The sequence below is a fragment of the Myotis yumanensis genome, unplaced genomic scaffold, assembly GCF_028538775.1.
Source record: "Myotis yumanensis isolate MYYU_CA2020_CCGP unplaced genomic scaffold, mMyoYum1.0.hap1 SCAF_1, whole genome shotgun sequence".
NCBI classification, from domain to species: Eukaryota; Metazoa; Chordata; class Mammalia; order Chiroptera; family Vespertilionidae; genus Myotis; species Myotis yumanensis.
Window position 1 is genome coordinate 115,225,251 of NW_027223752.1, and position 21,864 is coordinate 115,247,114.

The window sequence follows — 21,864 nt, forward strand, 5'->3', positions numbered from 1 at the left end:
TGTTCACCATGGGACCCATTGTGGAGGAAGGGAGGAAGCCACACTTGAATTCATCCATGGTCATTGGCTTGGACCCTCAGGGACTGTGGACTGTTTTTTTGGTAGCCTGCACTTCAACTCTCTGTAGCAAAGGGCTAGCACCCAGCACTGACCCCTCAACAAATTAAGACCCCAGCTTGGCCACCTTCACCAACCCTTTCCCAGCATCTGGCCAACTGGCAACAGTAAGCCATGCCAGCTCTCACCATCAAAGATGGTGTCCTTTCTTTGAGGCTCCTCTGATGTACTCCTCCTCCAATACACTCTCTCTTCACATTATACCATTTTACTGTGTTCATAGTACTTTACCAGAAAATTAAATTTCAAAAAATGTGCTTAGTTGTTTACTGTCTCCACACTAGAATGTAAGTTATATGTAAGCAGGGACCTTGTTTATCCCTCGTCTGCCTCATTTAGATGCTCAATGAACACCTTTAAAAGCATAAACGATGCCATCTAGGACTTCCATACTCAGTGTAGTAACAACAGCTTCTAAAATCTCCACACTCCAGTGATACCCTTTGCTGTAGACTTATTTTCCATTCCATCTCCTCTGTCATTATTTTAGAAGCTAAAACGAATCTCTCAGGGGCTTCCCACTACCCAGTGACATGCTCCTGAGGATGTTCTGAGTTGATGAATAGTTGAGTAAATGGAACCAGCTCATACAGTGCTGCAAGGTTTGTTTTAAAAGAAATCATATGGGTATTTGATTCAAAAGATAAAGAAACTCTGTAAAATGAAGAATGCACACCTTCCACAGTTTAGATTTGGGGTAACTCACAGAGTGCTCCCAAGGGGAAGTCTACTTGTCACCTGAGGAGTGAACCAGGCCACAGGGGCAGTCAAACCTCTTCCAAATCCCCCTATCATGGCTCCAGCCCTCCCAGACCTGGGGGTGTGGGGACACTCACCATTTCATGGGGCATTTGGGGCATCTGAGGCTCTCCCTTTGCTTCCTGACAGATGGATGTGCTGGAGTTCATGGTGGAGCTCACTGTGGCCTTAGACCAGGACTCATGGATGGAACCCAGCTTCTCTTCTAAGATCTTAGGGTCCAGGGTGGGCAGAACCTTGCTGTTGTTTGGTGTTAAGAAGTTTTCTGGCCTCTGGGAAGAGAAAGTGCAAAGAAATTCCCTTGTGCTTCTCTACCAGGAGTGCACTTTCCACACCCCAAGCCTCTCCTCATGGCTCAGGAGGCCCTGCATGTCTGGCCCGTCTACCTCCTGCCCTCTTGCTCACTGGGCCCTAATCACACTGTCCTTGATGTTTCTCTAACAAGCCAAGCTCTTTCCTGCCTCTAGGCCTTTGCATCTGCTGTTTTCTCTACCTGGAAAGCCTCATGGGTCTTTACATGGCTGTTCCCTTCTCTTCACTCAGGTCTCAGCCCAAATGTGATTTTCTTAGAGAGTTCTGCTCTTTGAGGTGGAGGCCCATCCTATTAAAATAACTCCTCCTCCAATATATTCTCTCATCACATTATACACCATTTTACTGTGTTCATAGTACTTTACCAGAAAATTAAATTTCAAAAAAATGTGCTTAGTTGTTTACTGCCTACCTCCCCTCTCCAATCTCCATGCTAGAATGTAAGTTATATGTAAGCAGGACCTTGTTTATTCCTTGTCTGCCTCATTGTAGATGCTTAATAAACACTTTTGAAAGAATAAATGATGCCATCTATGACTTCCATACTCAGTGTAGTAACAACAGCTTCTAAAATCTCCACACTCCGGTGACACCCTTTGCTGCAGACTTATTTTCCATCCCATCTCCTCTGTCATTCTTCCCCCTCATCACCCATTAAACAGTCTCTCTCTCTCTCTCTCTCTCTCTCTCTCTCCTCTGTCTCCTTTAATGTCTTGTTTCCTATGCTCCTCCTCCTCTCTTGGTATGATTTTCACTCTCTGCTTGTCTAGAATTTGACCCACTCAAATACCAGCTCCTCTAGGAAGCCTCATGGCCTCTGCCCACACTTGCTCAAAGCTTTTCTGGGTTCTTCCAGCCCAACTGCTGGCTCTCTCTGCTCACATTGCTCTCTAACTCCAGGCTTGTTTGCCATTTTATTTTTCTAATAAAACTTTAAGTTCCTTGGACTCAGGGACATACCTATGCACTCTCTGGTGAGAGGTTACTTTAAAGCTCTGTTGAAAATCTGTAGTTAGCTGTAAAAAGTGCCCATTGTTCAAAGAATTATGCAGTATTAAGTTTGTAGGGAACTCAAAGGTGACCCACTTCCACCCTACATCAGCTGATGGAATTCTGTCTTGGCCAAAAGCAGACAAATATGGCATTGTCTAGAGCAACTGTCTCCAACCTTTCGGACCTCATGGGCCACCAGTGGTCCACAGACCACCGGTTGGCGACCGCTGGTCTGGAGTGTTGTTCTAGAAGTAAATAGAAGAATGGGAATAGTGCCAACCAGGACTGGTGTGTTCAGTGTTATAAGTGCTTGATTGTCTCACCCTGAATAAACAGTGAGAACCTGGTCCTCTATATGAAAGCCCACTCATGAATCAGATGAATTAGGACAAGGACCCTTCACTTTACCACTGAGATCCTTTATGTCCTTTAAAATAAAGTTGCGTGTGCAGAAATTCCTTAATAGGTAGCCTTTTTAGGCTTGTGTCGGTAGAGTAAGGGATAGTCACACAAGTACAGAGGTATATCCTGTCCAATCTAGCCTCACCCTCACCCTCAGCCCCACCTTCCACCTCCATCCCTGGATATAAGGATAAATACTTCCAAGGAAAAAACAGCTAAATGAATACTCTTGGAATGGGAAGAATGAAGCTTGGGTGACCTTGGGGCTGACTATGGCACCTACTGCTTGTTAAAAATCAAGATTTCTGGGACTGTTTTGTCCCTGGGCATTAGGCCTGGCTGCCTCTCTCACCTGCTCCTCTCAGTAGCTCTGGTACAGGGAGGGTGAAATTCACTCAGGGGCTCCTCATTGAACATGCCCAGGGCCTCAGTGCAGCATCTGAGTCAGATGGTTTTGGCATTTTGAGTTGTCTGTTTTACATAGGAAAAAGTTCCATGTCTCTCTCCTGTTCAGAACGGCTGAACACCAGAATGGCATATTGGATGGATGCAGAGAACAACAGAATGCATATTGGATGGATGGATGGATGGATGTAAGAGAGAATGAAGGCAAGAGTAACCACCCAGGTTAAAGACTAACTCCCCATTGACAAAGTGGCCCCTGGGGCTGGGGTGAGATGCTGATTCAGGACCCTTAATGACATTTCTCCTCATTTCCAGGCAGCAAGCCAATTTTGATGTCCTGGATTTCATAGACTGCCATCTAATCCAGTTAGAAGAGGAAGTAGAAGTAATGAAATCAAGGGAGAGGTCTCCAGAGGTGCCCTATCAGTTCTGAAAGCAGGGACACAATGCTGAGAAAGTCCCCTCCCCCACTGCCTGTCCCCCTGACATCCACCCTGTGTGGCCCCAGCACCAGAGGGGTCAACTCAGTGACTCAAAGCTGACATTTACGGAACTGGGCATTCACCAGATACTTTTATGTGTATCTGAAGTTTGTCATGGATAATTCATTTCATTTCATTATAAAGATAAAATAAAAATGAGACTGACCCCAGTCCAGTCCAGTGCCTTTACCCCATCAGTCTCTGGTGGGTGGGTGTGTTCTGAAAAGCATAGCATCTATTGACTCTAGTCTATACTGCCCATTGCACTCTCTTCTGACCTTCAGCTGCTCTACCCATTGCCCCTGTCAGACTCAGGGGTTCTGCACTGCTCTGCCCTCTCCATGGCTGGTCCTGGCCTATATCTGCTTCCACAGCTGTTTCATGCCAGCACCTCCCCACCCCACCCACCTCTGCAGGTCTCCTGCCCACATTTTCAATCAACTTTGCCAGGATCTACTGTAGCCTGGGGGTTGGGGGCAAGGTGGGTGGGTGGTTTTTGTGGAAAAGTCTTTAGACTTCCACATAGTATAGGCCCCAGAGGCAAGGCCAGAGGCAGTTGCTCTTGTCATGTGAGGTAAGTGGCACCAGGAAGGCCACAGTGCCTCACGAAGTGCCTACATTCTCCCTAACGGTCCTTTACCTCAGATGCCTCAGCTTTAACTGCCCTATTTTGGGGAGGAGATTGTGCCCTCCCCTCCTTGTTTCTCATGGGAAAGGAGCTTGTTTACGACTACAGGGAGGGGCCAGGCTGCTGGAAGTGGTGGGTCAGGGTGGAGGATAGGGGAAGGGGCAAGGCTAAAATGGGGGAGAGGGTGAAGCCTTGGGGCTAATTCTTCCTTATGTACTCCCCGGCTTTCTTGGCTCTCCCCCTTTCCTCCAGATGGGGGTTGGAGTGGGGGCTGCTCGCCCACCCCACAAGCCTGCTTACTTGTTTTTCTACCTATTGAGGCAGCTTGGGGCTGACAAGTGGCCTCTCACTCTGTGGCTCCATGGCTGCAGCACGTCCAGCTTCATTAGGGCTGTAATTGGAGATTTACTTTGAAAGCTCAGAGCAATGCATCACCATGCACTGGCTCAGACTCGGAGCCCAGCCCGCCACTCCTTGTGCTGCCACAGCAGCTGCCCCACATTACGAGTGCCATGTGGGGAGAAGACACCCCTTCCTTATGCCTCCCAGCCCTCACTGATGCCTGTAGGCGGGTCTGTTGAGACAGACCAGGCCAAGAGCATCACAAGCTCAAGGTTTTCTGGGTCACCTGTTTTCCCCTCCTCCACTTACATATTCTGCTTCTCTCCTACCCACTCCATCCCCCAGACCCCTGGTCATGCAAAATGCAACAGTTCCAGCTTGCCCTGGCAATTACAGACCAGCCAGGTCGCAGCTGCTGTCCTTGCTGCTGAAAGTCCCCCTACCGGACTGGGGCCTCTCACCCCGCCCAGAGCCTTCCCGCTGGAGTGCACTGCTCTTAATTCAATTAGCTGGTCCTGAATCCTCCCCAGGGAGCCTGGAGCGGAAACTGACAAATTCTGTTTAACAAAGACATTTCCCCCCACCCTGCCAGCTTTGGGTTCTGCCCGCCTTTATCCCCTCACCTCCCCCTCATTAGGTATCTAACAAAGTGAGTCCGAAGAAATCTACTTCCAATCGCTAGTAATTCAGGGGGCCTGATGCAATTTTCTCCATGATAAGGGTGTCTCGCCTGCTGGCAAACGCCATAATGAGCCCTGAACGGCGGCTCGCCATCAGTCACTCCTTTGTCATTTCCTGTTGCTAAAGTTGTAGGTCCTTATCTCTTCAGCTGAAGGCGAGGCTCAGACAACAGGCCCCCTCCAGGAGGGCTTGCTGCCTCCGCTGTATATGGCAAGCCTCATTTATGGCATCCTGCATGGTCTTGCAGCTGCCATGGGGTTTGAAGCTCTGAGTCTGTCAGCCAATCAAGCCATGATTCATTCTTCAGTAAATGATGTCAGAGGGTTAATCCAGAAGCCAGTTGTGGGATCAGGGGAGAGGAGTCAGTGATATGGATTTAAAAAAATCCTGGCAAGGATTCTAATCCTATATAATAAAAGCATAATATACAACTCGACCGAACGGCCAAATAGCTGAACGACCATCCGGATGACCATCCGGGACCACGCTATGACACCCACTTGTGGCAGGCCAGCCAAGGCGGGTGCAATGTGATTGGTTGGGGCCCAGCCATCCCCCATGATCACCCCATGGAGGGAGGCCCAGGCCACTGACTGGTGGGCTGCGGTGGGTGGTAGGGCCTCTCTCTGTGAGGTAAGCCCAGTCCAGGTGCCAGCAGGAAGCCGGTGCCAGCAGCTAGGGGAAGGAAGGCCTACTCATGCACGAATTTCATGCATCGGGCCTCTAGTCCTATATAATAAAAGGCCAGCCACCATAAGCGTAATGACTGGAACGACCAGAGACCAGAACCACCACAGTCCCTCACTGGGCTGGCCCTGACCCCAAGCAATCAGTTAGGGGTGATCAGGCAGGCAGGCAGAGTGGTTAGGGGTGATCAGGCAGGCAGACCAGCAGTTAGGGGTGATCAGGCAGGCAGGCAGAGTGGTTAGGAGTGATCAGGCAGGCAGGCAAGTGGTTAGGGGCAATCAGGTAGGCAGGCCAGTGGTTAGGGGTGATCAGGTAGGCAAATGACCGCTCACAGGCTGGCCCCACCCCCCAACAAGCAGTTAGGGGTGATTAGGTAGGCAAGCAAGTGGTTAGGGGTGATCAGGTAGGCAGGAAAGTGGTTAGGGGCAATCAGGTATGCAGACAGCCCCTTGCAGGGCTGGCCCTGCCCCCCAGCAAAGAAAGAGGGAGGCCCAGGCCAGCCAAGCCATCACACTGCACACCTGTTGCCTGCAGAAGAAGGCCACCAGTGGCAGGGGAGGGGGGATCAGAGCTGCACAGATGGCAAGCAGTGGCAGCTGGCCCACCCCAGATGGCAGCGGCGGGGTGGGCCAGCTGCCTGCAGCTGGGGGAAGGAAAGCCCCAATAGGCCCTGATCTCAGGCCAGGCCTAGGGACCCTACCCGAGGGGTCCGGGATTGTGAGAGGATACAGGCCAGGCTGAGGGACACCCCCCACCCCACCCCTGCCGCCAAATGCATGAATTTTCTAGTATTAAATAAAACCCTATTTATGGCTCAGTTGATAGGCTCTGGGATCATTCTTATAAGCCTGAAACATGGTCTTTCTGCATTTAATCTTTATCCTTGGGTTCTTCCTATTTACAATTAGAGAGTCTTTTCCAATATATAGGTAAGATCATATCCTATTACTGCTCAAAGACCTTCCTTAGTTTCTCATCATTGTATGTCAAAGTCTAAACCCTGTATTCTGGCTTCCAGGCCTTCCAAAATTCTGGTCCCAACTAACTCTCCAGTATCACTGCCCACACAGCCTCCCTCTGTCCCTGGCACTCTAGACACTGCCATGCCTCCACAGCTTTGCACTGTGGCTCCCTCTCCCTGAAGCCTCTTGCCTAGTCCATTTCCAAGATGCTCTGAAGCAGAGCTCACATGCTTCTCTATGATCTTGCCTGACTTTTGGATGCTCAATGCACCGATCTCAACTAGAACAATTAGCAAGAGGGGTGTTGCTGATCTATGGGGGTGCTTTACTGAATTCATGCCTGAATGCCCTGGCTGGACCAGGGGTGCACCTGATTTGGCTGAAGGGAGGTCTAGGCTATGGTAGTCTGACTTTAACATGGGAAGAAACCTAAACACATAATCCACTTTCTGAGAAGTTTGGTCTAGAACAGCCGTGGGCAAACTACAGCCCGCGGGCCGGATCCGGCCCAAAGACCGTACCCTTTTATGTAATGATGTTTACTTTGAATTTATATTAGTTCACACAAACACTCCATCCATGCTTTTGTTCCGGCCCTCCGGTCCAGTTTAAGAACCCATTGTGGCCCTCGAGTCAGAAAGTTTGCCCACCCCTGGTAGAAGCTCTTGTTCTGTCTCTCTTCCTCCCCTCCCCCTTCTTCAATTCACTAATTAAGCATGGGGCTCATGGGAGAGCAGAGCAGGTCAGTTTCCTTAGCTATCCTTGTATCCTGACACAATATACTTCATCTGTGGGCTGGGAGTCACAGACCCACATTCTCAAAGCATCACAGGGCCTGTGGTTGGTGAGGCATTTGGGATAAACCTGCAGTATGACTCTTGGTCCAGCCTGGCTCACACTGCTCTCAAGGCCAAGAAGCAGGTCTTTACTTTCTTCATCTCCTCCATAGTCCCCAGTGCAGGGCAGGGTACACTGGGAACTCCAGCAAGTCTGGTCTCTGGAGAGATGATTGTCTGTCTGTTTTCCATTTCTTCATTCCCTGAAAAATTGCTGTGAGACCAATGTGGTGCTGGTGACGTTTATATTTAGCACTTGACAAGGCTTCCTGATGTCCTTATGGATGTGAATCTGGTGGGTGGCTGTCATGAGGTGTGGGCAACAAGTGAGGGTTAGCAGGGCTTCACTGTTCCCCTCCCTCAGGATCCCTGCCCTCATCTCTGAGAGTTCAGCTGCTTGTCAGCAACCTGGGTGCACAATGAATGTTAAGCACTCCCCTCACCAAGTGTCTGTAAACCCTGTGCTGGGCACTCACACATGCTCCTCCTCTCAATTTTTACTACATTCCTGGCTGGTAGGAGTCACAACCCCCTTCTTTAGATGAGGAAAGCAAAACTCTAAGATCAAGTGGAAGATCCAGGATTCAAACCCAGTTTGAAGGATGCACACTTTTTAGTACTCAAAGTGTCCTGACCACATCCACAGATGACACGAAGGTTGGGGTGGGGATGGAGGCGGGACTGTAAATGTGACGCATGATAAAATTAGGGTCCAGAATGATTGCAAGCCCAGACAATGGCTGAGATGAAGAAGGTGAAATACGGCAGGGAAGAGAACCCTGCCCAAGTTCAAAATAGAGCAGCAGAAGGTGAAGAAGTGCTGCCTGACAATGGCTCACATGCCAGACTAGACCACAGGCTTTCAATGGACCCCTGTAGTGTTGGTTAGTAATAAAATAAATGACAGACTTTGGCTGTACCAAAGGGGAGAATGTGTTTGGAGAAAGGGGTAATGGTCCTATTCTATCCTTCAATGTTGATCCAGCCCCATGTTTTGGGGGGAGTTTTAAGAGGAGTCTTGTCAAGAGGAGACGACCAGGAGGATGAGAAGCAGAAACCAAGCGTGACAAAGATCAGTCAGAGGAAAGAGAGCTGGTCAGGCTGGAGATGATATAACAAGTTTGCAGGCAGCAGTAGAGTTGATGTGGGCCTGGGAGCTAACTTCTGTGAGGCTGGTCTTAGGAAAGAAAAGGTGGGGTCAGGGAGAGGAACTGGAGACAGACAGAAGGAAGAGGTTTACAAAGGAGCTGACAGATGCTGGAAAGGGCTTCCTGGGAGGTAATGAGCTTCCTGTCACAAGAAGTGAGCAAGTAGATTCTGTAGAACCCTGTGCTTTGGAGGGAGTGTCAAACTCCCTCCCTGAGGTGGAGAGCATCAGGTGGGGAGTTGTATGATAACCAAGAGACTGTGGGGGGACCAATATTTGTCCCCAAGGCATGGAGCACTAATGGGATGGGTTCGGGCATAATGAACCCTGGAAAACCACAGGCTCTTGCCTCTTACCCACCATTTGCAGCGTCCTTTGAGCCTAGAATCTGAACAGGGAGAGGATAGGGGTTGTAGCAGTTTGGGGCAGAACGAAAGATAGGCAGGGATGTTGTGAGGTTGTGGGAGGGGATAGGGTCTCTCTCTCTGGATCCACTGTTGTCCTTATGGTAGTATTTTTAGAGCTGGCGTCTTGGGATGACAGACCAGCCAAGGAGGCTACGCTATCCTGGACACTGGGCCTTCAGGCAGCTGTGCTTGTGAGGGCATGGAGGCAAGCTTGTGTTGGGGCTTCTCAGAGAACTAGCCTGTGGCTGTCATGTGTGCTTTTCAAAGAAATTCATGAAAATTCACCAGTCAAAACCAGCAGCCTATGTCCTGCCTATGCCCCCACTTTGGGCAGGTCTCCAGAGATAGTTTTGTAATCAGTGGTTTTAATTAAAACACCAGGGCAGCATGGTATCAAAGCCCCACCTGCCCCTTTCTGTGAGGGGATCAGGGAGGGGGAGGGCAGACTGACTGTGGGAGCCACCCCTTCCCCCAAGGGGTGGCAGCAGATTCCTCCTTTCCTCAAATGTGTCCTCCCTGTGCCCAAATCCATGGAAGCCTGTGGGTTTCAAGTCCTGCCAGCATCTCTCAGGGCTGTGGGCTACCTCTGTCTGGTGCCCTGGCACCCGGCCTGGACAAGACTCTGGATCCCAAACCCCAGCCCTAAGAGGGGACCCAATGACTGTATGGACTTGTCCTACCTCATGGGAGGCTGAGACCACACAACGAGCACCTAATGTGCGCACCAGGCCCCAGTGCACACGGCTGGGCCTAGAAAACCTGGTCAGGGTGGGCCTCACTCAAAGAGGACGTCTGTGAACTGGAGGGCACCCAGGAGTCTACGGGAATTTGAAGCCAGTTCATTAAAAGAGGAGGCTGCATAGCCTGGAGAAGCATAAACTCTCGGAGGAGCAGATCACACTCTTCAAAAGGAAGAGGTCAACATCAGAGCGGGAGTGGAGGAGACCAAAGGCTTATTCGTGTATGTATATGGGGAGTAGCCATAGGCTCAGGGGTTCTTAGAGCACAGTGGGCCTCCAAGGCCAACCCCCACAGAATGTGCAATAAGGGAAGTTTTCTTTGTATCTGTGCGTATCTATACACCTACTCGTGTATATACACAGTTCCGCTTGAGGCAGATCACTCAAAGCAGCAGGTCCCATCGAGAAGCCCCACTGGAGGGAAAAGCTTAATCAATCACAACACAACCAGCTTCAGGCACAACATCCCAAACCAGGAGACCACCCGTTCTTGCCATTCACTGAAATGGCTGGCTTTGTTGGCTAGTCTGCCCACCAGCATGCTGGGTGGCTGACCACGTCCCAGTGTCTCTCGACCGGTGCACAAGGCTCGCTGGCATTGCTCTGCAGCCCCAGAGGGCAGAGTCAGGAGCCTGGGGCAGAGGGAGGGCCCTTGGAGGCAGGGTGGGCTCAGTGGGGGTTGAGTGTTTCTATCAGTTGTAGCTACTGAGCCATGACATGGGTTGCTTCTAGAGATAGTGAGTTCCTGGTCAAGGCAGAGCAAGAGGAGAGGCTGGGCTGACCACCCATAGTAGATGTTGTCAAGGAGATTCCTGTCCAGTGTGGGCTGCTGAGATACCTCTGTGCCTAATTTGGAATAGACCACAGTGCTCTTGTTCCTAGAGCTTTGAGAACGGGAGCAGTGGGTGGGGGGAGACAGTGTTCACCAAAATGTCAATTAACCAGGATGGTCTGTGCTATCCTGTGGAGGCTCCCAGGAAAACAGGCTGTGTCCTCACGCAGGAAGGCAGGCATATTTATTTTTCCTGAGTTATTTCCTCTCTACAGCACATCTGACCATGAGCGAGGAGCTGCACCTAAGACAGAGTTGTTAGCCACATGGACATGGGGCTCTGAGGAGCCCATTATCACAAGCCCCTGCAGCTGGAGTGTCACATGTGCTCTAGGACCGCCAGCCTCAGGGATGGCTTTGGAACGTGTTTGATTTAAATGGTGGAAGAGTCAATGGTTCTGGTCCCACAGGCTGGAACGCAGAGATGAAGGCCTGCAGTCCTATGTGTGAAAACATTTGTGTGTCAGTTTGCATGTGTGTATGAGCATGCATATATGTATTAAATGTGTGCACCCTGGCAAAGGTGTGTGTGTGCCTTTGTGCACATGTGACTGTGTGGTTATTTGAATGCTATTGTGTGAGTGTATATGTGTGGAACTGTGTGAATGAATTCTTGGCTGTAGAATCTGAATTTCCTCTAGTATTATTTTCCTGGTACACACCCGATCTCCACCCTCTTTCTTTTCCTTTCTTCTCAGAAATCCATTACTGAAAGGTTTTTACCCACCTTCAGGGGGAGGAGGAGTGGGGGAAGGGAAAGCTAAAATCACAAGGCCCAGATCAAAACACTCAGCAGCTCAATGAATTCACAGCGTTTTCCCGCATGACTTGGAGGGATAATTTAGTGAGGTCGCCAGCTGGAAGGAAAGGGATTAATTCTGCACTTAGCACAGCTCCGGTGAATAATTCATCACCAAGATCTTTGTGCCCAGCCCCTGGGCAACTGGGAAAGTGTCCTGCACACCTGCCTGTTGCCTGCCTGGATCCCCCAGTGCCTTGATTGCTTGATGCTCCTTTGGGTCCTCGGAGCACACTTGCCCCAGTGAAAGGGCAGGAGGCAGGGGGAGGTGAGGAAAGGGCTGGCAGTGGCCCTTGGCAGACTCTAGACCAGCCGTGGGCAAACTACGGCCACGGGCCGGATCCGGCCCGTTTGAAATGAATAAAACTAAAAAACAAAAAAAAAAGACCGTACCCTTTCATGTAATGATGTTTACTTTGAATTTATATTAGTTCACACAAACACTCCATCCATGCTTTTGTTCCGGCCCTCCAGTCCAGTTTAAGAACCCATTGTGGCCCTCGAGTCAAAAAGTTTGCCCACCCCTGCTCTAGACCCTGAGAAGAAGGCGTGGAGCGCTGAGCTCTAATTTGGGTAATCTGTGACATTTTTCTCCAAGGACTGTCCTTCCCCTTTCTTGGTGTGTTTCGCTGCTTCTGTGTTCTCCCCTCTCAGTACCTTCTGGGTCCTGGTTTGGTAGGGGGTATGTCAGTTACCTAACAAGCTCTCTCACAGGAATTAGAGGATGCTCTAGAAGGCAATGCAGAACATTGCACAGCAGGGCATGCTGATGGGAGGTCTCAGACACGCACCAGAGGCCTTGTGGGGAGGCACCTGCAGGCTGGTACATTCCTGGATATACCCCAGAAGGGACAGTGGAAAAATTCCAGCAGGTGACTGCCAGGTGCACTGGGGCCAAATGATGGAGCCAATCTGGACTCAGAGCCCAGGTATCATTGGCTAGAGAGGAAGAGACTCATCCGTCAGGCAGGGCTCAGCCCCTGGTATTTTTCCACTTGGACCAACCCAGCTGTGGTAGCAGCATCCCTACAATGGGTCCTCAAGAGGCCACACCTTAATTCCCGGAACCTGTGAGCATGCTGAGCTGTCACTCTTGTGCTTATGTTATATGGCACAGTGCACCATAAGATGGGAACGTTATCAGAGTGGGCATAACCTTTTCACATGATCCCTTGAAAAGCAGAACATTTTCACTGGCTGCTGACAGAAGAGGAATCCAGAGTTTGGGAGTTTGAGGGGGATTTAGCATGCTGCTGGCTTGAAGATGGAGGAGGCCATGGTAAGAAAGAATGTGGGCAGCCTTCAGGATCTGAGAGAGGCCCTGGGCTGACAGCCAGCAAGGAAACAGGGACCTCCATCCTACAACTGCCAGGAACTGGATTCTGCTAATAACCTGAATGAGGCTAGGAGCTCAGTCTCCATAGCCTCCAGGAAGGAGCATGACCCTGTGAGCATTCAGATCTCAGCTGCGCTGTGCAGGACTGCCTACTGCAGAGTCTGAGCCCATCTGTGGTGTTTTTTAAGCTGCTGAGTTTGTGGCAGTTTGTTATAAGCTACAGAAGCTGATGGCCTAGTTCACTCTGTGGAACCTCAAGCCCAGTGAGCCAGGCTTGGCTTAGACCAGGTTAGAGGCTAACTCCCAGGCTCTCTCCTCCAACTCTCCTCTTTCTAACTAAGCGTTCTCTCTGGTTTCCTGGAGCCTCAAGTCACCCTCAGGTGTTTCCATCCCTGAAGCCCTGACCTCAGTCCTGAACAAGGCCAGCAATTGTGAAGGAGGCTGGGTCGCACCGAGGGGCTACTGGAGGAGGCACAGGGCTTCCAGCCCCCGACTTCAATCTGACCTTCAGCCTTACCTCAGAGGAAAGCAGCTGAAAGGAGAGATCCACCGTTGGGGCCTCGCCATTTATGGTTTTCAGCTTGGTGTCCTAGAGAGAAGAAGGGAACAGTCAGACCATGATGTCCAGGGCAGCTCTGCCTCTGCCGAGCCCACTGTTCTGATTACTCAGGAAGGTGCCTGCTGAGGGCTAGGTCCCTTCCTTACTCAGCCTCACTGCTCCGTACACTCTCCCCGACTCCACTGGAGACCTGACCGGCACCTTCAGACTTGCCTCCTGGTGAGTAGGGAAGCTCCCATTAGTGGAGGTCTATTATGACCATATGACCAGAAGTATTTTAGTGAAAAAGGTGGCATAGAGGTAGACAATGATGATAATAATGTATTAATTCTTATTGAGAACTTACTCTGTTCTAAGTGCTTTATGGGCATTTCCCCCCAAATCTCACAGCAAACCTATGAAAAAAGTACTATTACTATGAACCCATTTTACAGACAAGGAAACTGAGGCACTGAGACTTTAAGTAATTTTCCCACAGTCATGTAAGCTGGTAAGTAAGTGGTAGGACCAGAATTTGAACCCAGTTAGTCTGGCTCTTGAGTTTGAGCTCTCAATTCTTATTAAACAGAGAGACTGTATACAAACATGCTCTCATTTTAGAGATGGGCACTCTGAGATTTAGAGCGGTCAAGTAAGGTGGCCCAGCTTCTACCGTGAGGACCAGGGCAAGTCAGGATTTGAACTCAGGTCTGGCTGGATAGAGGCCTGAGCTCTTGCTGCTATCCCATGGAGCATCCCTGTACTCCTCTCCAAGTTGCTCTGGGGCAATTTCATCACAAGCCCAAGGGCAAGACAGACTTCTGGTGTTTGTGGATACTCCTCACATCCTCAGCTTCAAGAATGGGGGGCCTGCTGGAAGCTGCTGGAGAAGCCAGATTCGCCTGTGTTGGTGAGGCATGGAGGAGCAAGGCGGGGTAGGGTGGGACTGGTGGACTTGCCAGGTGGCAGACTCACGGTGATGGGGAGCCTCTCTATTCGAAACCCATTCAGGCCTTTCCCTCTCAGCATCTCGGGGTACAAATGGCTCTTTAATGGCAACACGGAGACTCCCAGGGGCTTGCTGAAGGTCCACGACTCACCGCCTTTCACTGTGGTGGGGGGAGGATAAGCTGAGGCTCCCAACAAAGTGCCCCCCTCAGGCTTTTCAGATCCCAGCCCCACCTGGGCCCCATCCTTTGGTACCCAACCCTCCCATCCCTCACCACCCACCTCCTGGCATTTGCACGAAAATACCCTCCTTCTTCTCTGCTCTTTAGGGGTTACTGAGTTCAAGGCCAGCTCTAAGCATATTTCTGCCTCTGGGTATCTCTCTTGTCCCTGTTTTTGGGGGCTTCAGTCTTATAGTGTGGACTGAAGACGGTGGATCAGCTATTCTCAGAATCTGTCTCCTCCCCACTCCTCAGGATGTGAGTCCTGAGGGCCCCACCTCCACCCACCTCACTGATAAGTGCATGGGGAGGGGTGGTGGTGCAATAAAACCACACGGACCCAGTATGGGAATAGGGCCGTACCCCAGAGCTGCAATTTAGACAAGAAAGGCAGCCTGGTGCTCCCCTGCCTGTCTGCGTGCACTGGGAGGTGGCCCTGGAACCACCCCTGCGGGAGGCAGAGGCAGGATGGCCTGAAAACCCTGTCACACGTATGCTCTTACTTGAAGTCGAGGCGTAGTACTCCAGCACCAGGGCGGCGTCTTCTGAGAAGTTGGTGGCTCCGTCTCGGCCTTGGAAGAGGAAGGACTGATTCCACAGGGGCAGCTCCGGGGGTCCCCCGGGCTTGGACAGCTGAAAGGAGAAGGTGGGAGCAGATGGTCGGCCATAGCTTCTTCCCCAGCAAGGGAGAAACCTTTGTCTCAATTATGCCACAAACCTTTGTCTCAATTATAAAAGCAACACACACTTAATGAATAAACTTGGGGAAATATAGAAAAGTAGAAAGATTAAAAACCCCTAAGTTCCTATACTAAAGACAACTGTTCACAAGACAGTATATTTTTCTAGTCTTTTTCTATGCCTCTTTTGTATATGATTGCTATTCTAACAGCCCATTTTTGAAATTTACCATGAAAACCTAAACATATCCACAGTCAGAAGTAACGTTTGTCACCCAGAGTTGGCTATTCTGTCATGTTCAAGTGCCCGGTTTCTTCCTTCCTATTTTTCCTGTACTAACATGCACTGCATGTTCTTTGACATATCTCTCTGTATCTCAAATGGCGTCTTTAGTACCGAAAACAGAAATTTGAGTTAAAGAAATTCATTATGGGTAGACTGTTTTCCTAAAGAGTTGCACCGACGTTCACACCCACGGCTGCTATGTCAGAGATGCCAAATTAGACGTGACCTCTCCCCCTGTCACAGCCCCTCCCTGTCCACACAGGTTTCCCAGCTCCTCGCAGAGGCCACACCAGTTCTTCAACGGACTTTCAGGGGATTTGATGACACATTAAGGCAGCAGCTCCTGTACCATGTGAGTACAACTTAAACAATGAAACAAGACAGCATTAACTATAGCTTCCAAATAAGGGCCTGAGACGTCTGGGGGTGGTCAGAAAAGCCATCCGGTCGGAAGAGGGGCCAGTGGAAGGCTCTGAAGGGGGACTGGCAGGGCAAGGGAGAAAGGAAGGTCTTCTGGGTGGGAAAACAGCCCAGCGAAAATGTGGAGGTGGCTGGGGTGGAGGACGCCTGGAACAATAGGGGACTCCAGGTGGAGGAGGCCCAGAATGTGGGGAGTGGGGACTGAGACCTGGGGGTGTCACCCTGTAACCGCCGCAGGCCGTCCTGCAGTCACAGCACAGGGCGGTCATTGGTGCACTCTCTCCCAGTGGCTGTCTTGCCTCTGCCCCCAGCCAGGGGCTGTCAGCAACAGTGGCAGCGGCCCCACCTCCCATTCCCGGCTGGAGTCAGTCATCACTGGAAAGGTCAATGCAAATGCACCACCGGCTTCAGGGGCTATTGATGCAGGATCGCAGAACATCAGCGGGTCTGCTCCCCCCGCGGTGGCAGGACCCTGATGCCTGTCACACTAATGTGCCTGCTCCAGTTCTGGGGCTCAGCTGTGTCTGCCCCTGTCCCTCCCCCTGGGGAGGTGGGTTGTAGTCACTTTGGGAATCCGAACACAGACAGTGGCTGAGGGGATGGCAGTGTTCCTGAGAGCAGGCGACGGGGCAGCGCCCAGATAGCCGCTTGGCCATGAGGCCAGGTAGGGAAGCTGCTTCTAGGTTCGGTGGCACTTGGAAGTGACCTTTTAGGATTGATTGCCAAGCCATGCCATCCCAAAGCCCCCCATTCTCCTGGGTTCCAGAGGGGCATCCACATAGCCTGGACCATCTGCCAGGCACTGGACACTCAAGGACCTGTGACTCAGTGCCCCGCTGCCCTATCCCTTGCTTCCACCCTGGGAGAGGGCTATTGAATGGATGCTGGCTGCCCTCTCTGTGGTCTATTCATGTGTCAGATGAAGTCTACAAAGCCAGAAATGGTATCTGCCTGCCAAGTATGGATAGTTCCTTCCCTGAATGTTTTCACATAATAAGTCCCCAGAAAATGAGTCCCCTTCAGACTTAGAATTGAGGGTGGGGGGTGGGTCAGCCTCTCCTGTGTGTGTCATGGGCAGGGGACGGAGTGGGGGAGCAGGAATCTAGGAAGGTATCAAGGTTAGACCACCTTCAGAGTCTAATGCTAGGGCCCTGGTGAAGGTGCTGGTGGCATATGTGTTGGGTAGGGGAGGCGGGAGGATGGCGGGTGGAGGTGGGGGAGGGGGAAGGGGAAGCCAATTGCCATAGTTGCAAACCAGAAAGACCATAGGGCTATGGAATTAAGGAATGTGATTACTCTTCAGTTGTGACCTTCAGCAAAGCCTTTAACCTCCAGCCACTGAGGCAGACGTGCTTTCCTGGGAGAGAGAGTCTTCATTACACGGCCGGGGTCTCTCCTTCCATTTCCCAGGGTCCATCACACCCACCCCCACACCCACCCACCCCCACACCCACACCCACACCCACTGCTGCCTGTTGTGCTCAAGCATGTGACAGGCATGATGGGAAGATTAGCTGCCAACAGCTGATGCTGTGTGGGGCTTCAAGGGAGCTAGGATGCCAAGAGACCCGGGTCTATCTCATCATTGCTGTGTGGCCTTTGGGAAGTCCCTTCCCCTCTCTGTAACTTAGATTTGTCACCATCCAATGTCTTCTGCTCCATGCCCCGATGAGCTGTTGTGAGGGTTTGAAGGAGACAATAGATATTTTGCTGTGAAGGTGAAAGTTCAATTCAATTGTACTCAGCAAACTTCGACTAGGGGCTTCTCCATGCTAGATGCCTCTGTTGTGTTAAAGGGCATATGGGAGAGCTAGAGCCAGAGCCTGCTCCCCTCTGGAGCTCATCATCTTCCAAGGGGATAGCCCCCCACCTGCCCATGATCCATGCAGAGGCCTAAGCAAATTGCAGCTTTTGGAAGCTAGGATGTCAGAGGAAAAATCAATGATTTTTGACCTGGGGAAGTGAGGACCTAAGATCATGTAGTCGGTAATGAGGAGGAAGACCATCCAGGCTCAGAGTACAGTAGAGGTGAAGACTGAGAGATGAGAGAGGACAGTACAGGGGTGGAGAAAGCCAGTTACCCAGTGGGACTAGAGAATGCCTGTGAGGATTGGAGCAGTGAGCCAGGAGGCTGGAGGAAATGAGGCCTGTGTGTCTGGCTGACAGTGAGGGCTTTGTCCTATCGGTGACAGGGACAAGGGGTCCAGAGGAAGGGACTAGCCCTGGGCAGGAGGCCGTTGTGGCTGCTTCTCACCAGATGGATGGGAGAGGCCTGAGCGGAGGCGTGGCCGGCACTAAGGCAGGATGTGTGGGATGACAAGGGGCCCCATGAGAGGTTGTGTACAGACTGGCTGCGGAGGCTGAGGCAGGAGAGGACACTGGGCGCAGACAGCTTCTCTCACCACTGCTTTTGTTTCATTAGCCAGGAGCTCTGCCTCAGCGCTGTAGGAAGCCAGGCCAATAGGAGCAGCCTGTTGGGCAATGTCCCCCATCAAAGGTTCTGGGAGGAGGGTAGGAGTAAGTCCTAAGTCTCAGACTTGTGCTGGGTCCAGCAGACTCATCAGAGCTCAGATTTTGCCATCATTCCCAGGCTCGGAGAGAGGTGAACAGACACTGAGGGCCATCTATCTCTCAACTATTCCCCTCCTCCCTCCTAGCCAACAGAACCCACTTTGGGCCAGTAGGCCCCCTTCTCCTGCATTAGCTACTGCAAGGTGATGTCATACTCCTCCTCAGGAATGGCTGAGAGAAATGCATGTGACCTAGTTCTGGCCAATGAGATGAGAGGGGTGGTCTGCCAGGGGTTGCAGAGGAGGTTTCAAGTTCCTCGTTAAGACCCTTTTCCTCTGGTCTTGGTCATATCTAGATGGGATGCTGAGAACATTTTGCCTCCATGAGTTGTTGTCCAGCTGAAGATGGCATTTCAGGGGTGTTGGAAAGACTCTGAGTCCTTGAGGACACTGCTGAGCCAGTAGATCAACCAATTCTAGCAGCATCCTACACGGGGGACCCTTTTGATGTATGACAATAAATCTCCTTAGAACTTAAGTCCATGTGAGTTGGGGTTCCTGTTACTTATAGCCAAACATGACAAGGGCAATGTCCAGGCTGGCCTCAAAGGGGGCATTTGGCATCAAGGGAGGGGCATCTGTGAAAAGGATGGAGCCCATTTAGCCTCCACCCCAGGCTTGGGCACTTTGCACAGATTAGCCTTCTACATTTTCCTAACAGTCCAATAAGGTAGTGATCAGTAGGTCTAGAGAAATTGGGCAGCTGCCAAAGGTCACTCAGCAAGTCACAGAGGTGGGTCCAGCCTCAACCCCCTGCCCATAGTGCTTTGGCCTGGTGGGCAGCTGGTGGAAATCACTCCAGCATGTCCAAGAGGCAGATCCTAGGTCCTAGGATCATCCCAGCGCCCCAACTAGAGAGAAGAGGGAACTGAAGCTCAGAGTGGGGACAGGGCAGGGGTCTGTGTGAGTTCTGAGCGCAGGGCTGCTGACTGGTGTCCCTTCCAGGTGGGGCTCTGCCCACTAACCCCCTCTTCTCACTTGTACCACAGAAGCTTGCCTCTCACTGCTGGCACCTGGGCACCTCTGTGCTGGCTGCCAGTGAGCTCTCAACCTGGTCCAACTGCCATAGTACTGGGTGACCTTCAACAAGTGTTCTGCCGTCGCTGGACCTCTGGCCATGAGTCCCACACATGCAAGAGGCACTGCGGCAAGTTTCTGTATTAAGGGGTCCCTCCGCCACCCAGACTAGCCAGGCAGCAAAAGCAGCCAGAGAAGGGCTGGGGGTGGGGAGAGGTTCACTCATTAAAGCAGCCATGCCTCCTGCCCCTTGGGACTGCCTGCTGATTGGTTTATAATTTCCTGGGCAAATGCAGGGCCATGTGTGAGATGACTCTGGGGAAATCAGGCCAAGGATTGGCTTGAGTTTGAAGCCTTTGTCCCCAGGGTCCCCCTTTGTTCCACCCCTCCCTACCACCATCACTCTGGTCCATGTCCATCCGAACTTCCTTCAAATGTCTTTGCCTTTAAATGAGGTTCTGTGGCTCTGAAAGAGTGCCGCATTTTACATTTGCCATGTCAGGCATGAACATTTGTGGGCAGACAACAGGAAGAACTTCCCAAGCACCCTGTCTTCTTTAAGGCCCCTAGGAATGCTGGGACCATCATGTGGGGCAAGCTCCTGCTGAGGTGCAGACCATGGGAAAAGATGGATCTGGCCATTCGCCTGGACTCAGACACTGTCTGCAAATCCCTCCCCAACATACTCAGACACACTGGCCCCCTCTCCCACCCTGACATGCACCCGCACCTGCACACCTGTGCTCTTGTTCCCACTTGCCCTGCACCAACACTCCCTACTGAAAACTCAAGTCCCGCAGCTGGATCCCTCTCACCTCTGATTAAAAAAATTTTTATTGTGGTGAAATATACACAACAAAAATTTACCACTTTAGCCACTATCTACTTTCAGAACTTTTCCAACATCCCAAACAGAAACTCTTTACCATTAAAAACTAACTTTCCTGTTCTCCCTGGCCCCAGTCCCTGGCAACTACCATTCTACTTTCTGTCTCTGAATTTGCTTCTCTAGGTACCACATGTAAGTGGAATTACAATATTTGTCTTCTTTCTGTCTTCTCTCCTCTGATTTTTACAGCTCTGGCAGCTCCTCCTGGTTTGTTATTAGATTATCCATTACCTGGTGTTGATGTTTACCCTTCACCAGACCAAGAGCTCCCTGTGGGCCGCGTCTCCGCAGCACAGACGGCACCACCCTAAGCACACAGCTCCACAGGCAAGTGAACAGCTGGCTGGCTGTGTGAGCGACTGAGGAATGTGGGGGAGTTACTAGGTCTGGACCTGCAGGAAGTGAAGTAGGGAAGGAGCCATACCTGAGGGCACCCGTTCTGGCTGACTTGGGCGACATCAAAGTTCATCACAGACGGAATAGGGAAGGAGAGGGGGGTGAAGGGCAACCCCAGGGAGGCTGGGTCCTGGTTCAACTGACTGACCCTGGGGAGGCAAGGAGACAGGGGTCAAGCACTGCTCAAGGCTACCATCCTTCAGGCCCTGTGTCCAGCACTCTTGACGCTGTGCCCAAGCCTGGCAGCCAAGGGCCCCCAAGTGGACTCAGGGTTGATGTGAAAGAGGAAGTGCAGTGGCCCACCTAGGACAGGTAATGGGTCCTGGTCCTTCTGATCACTAGTCAGGGCCTTGGGAAAGCTCATCTTGGCCAGGGGATGGGATGCAGCTCCCACGTTTCCTTTCCCATGACTCACCGTGGCCTTGGCCACATCTGAATGCCCCAGCTGCCCATCTTTAACATGGGTCTTGCATGGGCCTCACCTTTGGAAGACCTTGCTAGAATGGCCCACCCCCATGGTGGAATTCTGGTTTAGGCTTGGGTGGCACTCCCTGAGCTCATAGAAGGGCTGGGAGTGAGGGCATCAGTTATCTTCATTCCTCCAACCAGCAAGGAGGTCTCATAGTTTGTCAGAATTCAACAATGGAGCAGATGAGTCAGGGAATCCTCCCGGACCATCAGAGTCAGTGGAAGTGACAGAGGCAGATGGCTTCAGGAGATGGTGCTGTCACAGAGGGCACATGTTCCCTGGGGAACTCTCCACACTGTGTGTCTCCAGGGCCAATCTAGACCGAATCCCCTCCTGAGGACTGTGAATGCCCATACCCAAAAAGAGGTCTGGGGGAGGGGGATGAGTTGGGGCTGCGGCCAGGGAGACCTCATGGAGGGCAAGGGAGGGGACCCTTGGGCAAGGCTAAAGGTCATGAAGTTCTGAGATGACCCTTAGGCTGCCTTCTTTGGGAACCACCACCAGATAGTGAACCACCTTGGCCTGAACTCGAGTGGTGGGTATGAGATGGAGAGGTAGATTGA

General features: G+C 51.4%; 1 protein-coding gene across 1 annotated transcript in view; it reads right to left on the minus strand.

Moving 5' to 3' along the window:
- Window positions 1-21,864, minus strand: part of CCDC33 (coiled-coil domain containing 33) — a 97,955-nt gene that overhangs the window by 46,144 nt on the left and 29,947 nt on the right. Inside the window, exons 7-11 of the mRNA XM_070418467.1 lie at window positions 20,861-20,981; window positions 15,078-15,207; window positions 14,381-14,514; window positions 13,385-13,456; window positions 954-1,148 (exon numbers count right to left, since the gene is read on the minus strand). Coding sequence (XP_070274568.1) covers window positions 954-1,148; window positions 13,385-13,456; window positions 14,381-14,514; window positions 15,078-15,207; window positions 20,861-20,981 — 652 coding nt within the window. The remainder of the gene's footprint in view (window positions 1-953; window positions 1,149-13,384; window positions 13,457-14,380; window positions 14,515-15,077; window positions 15,208-20,860; window positions 20,982-21,864) is intronic.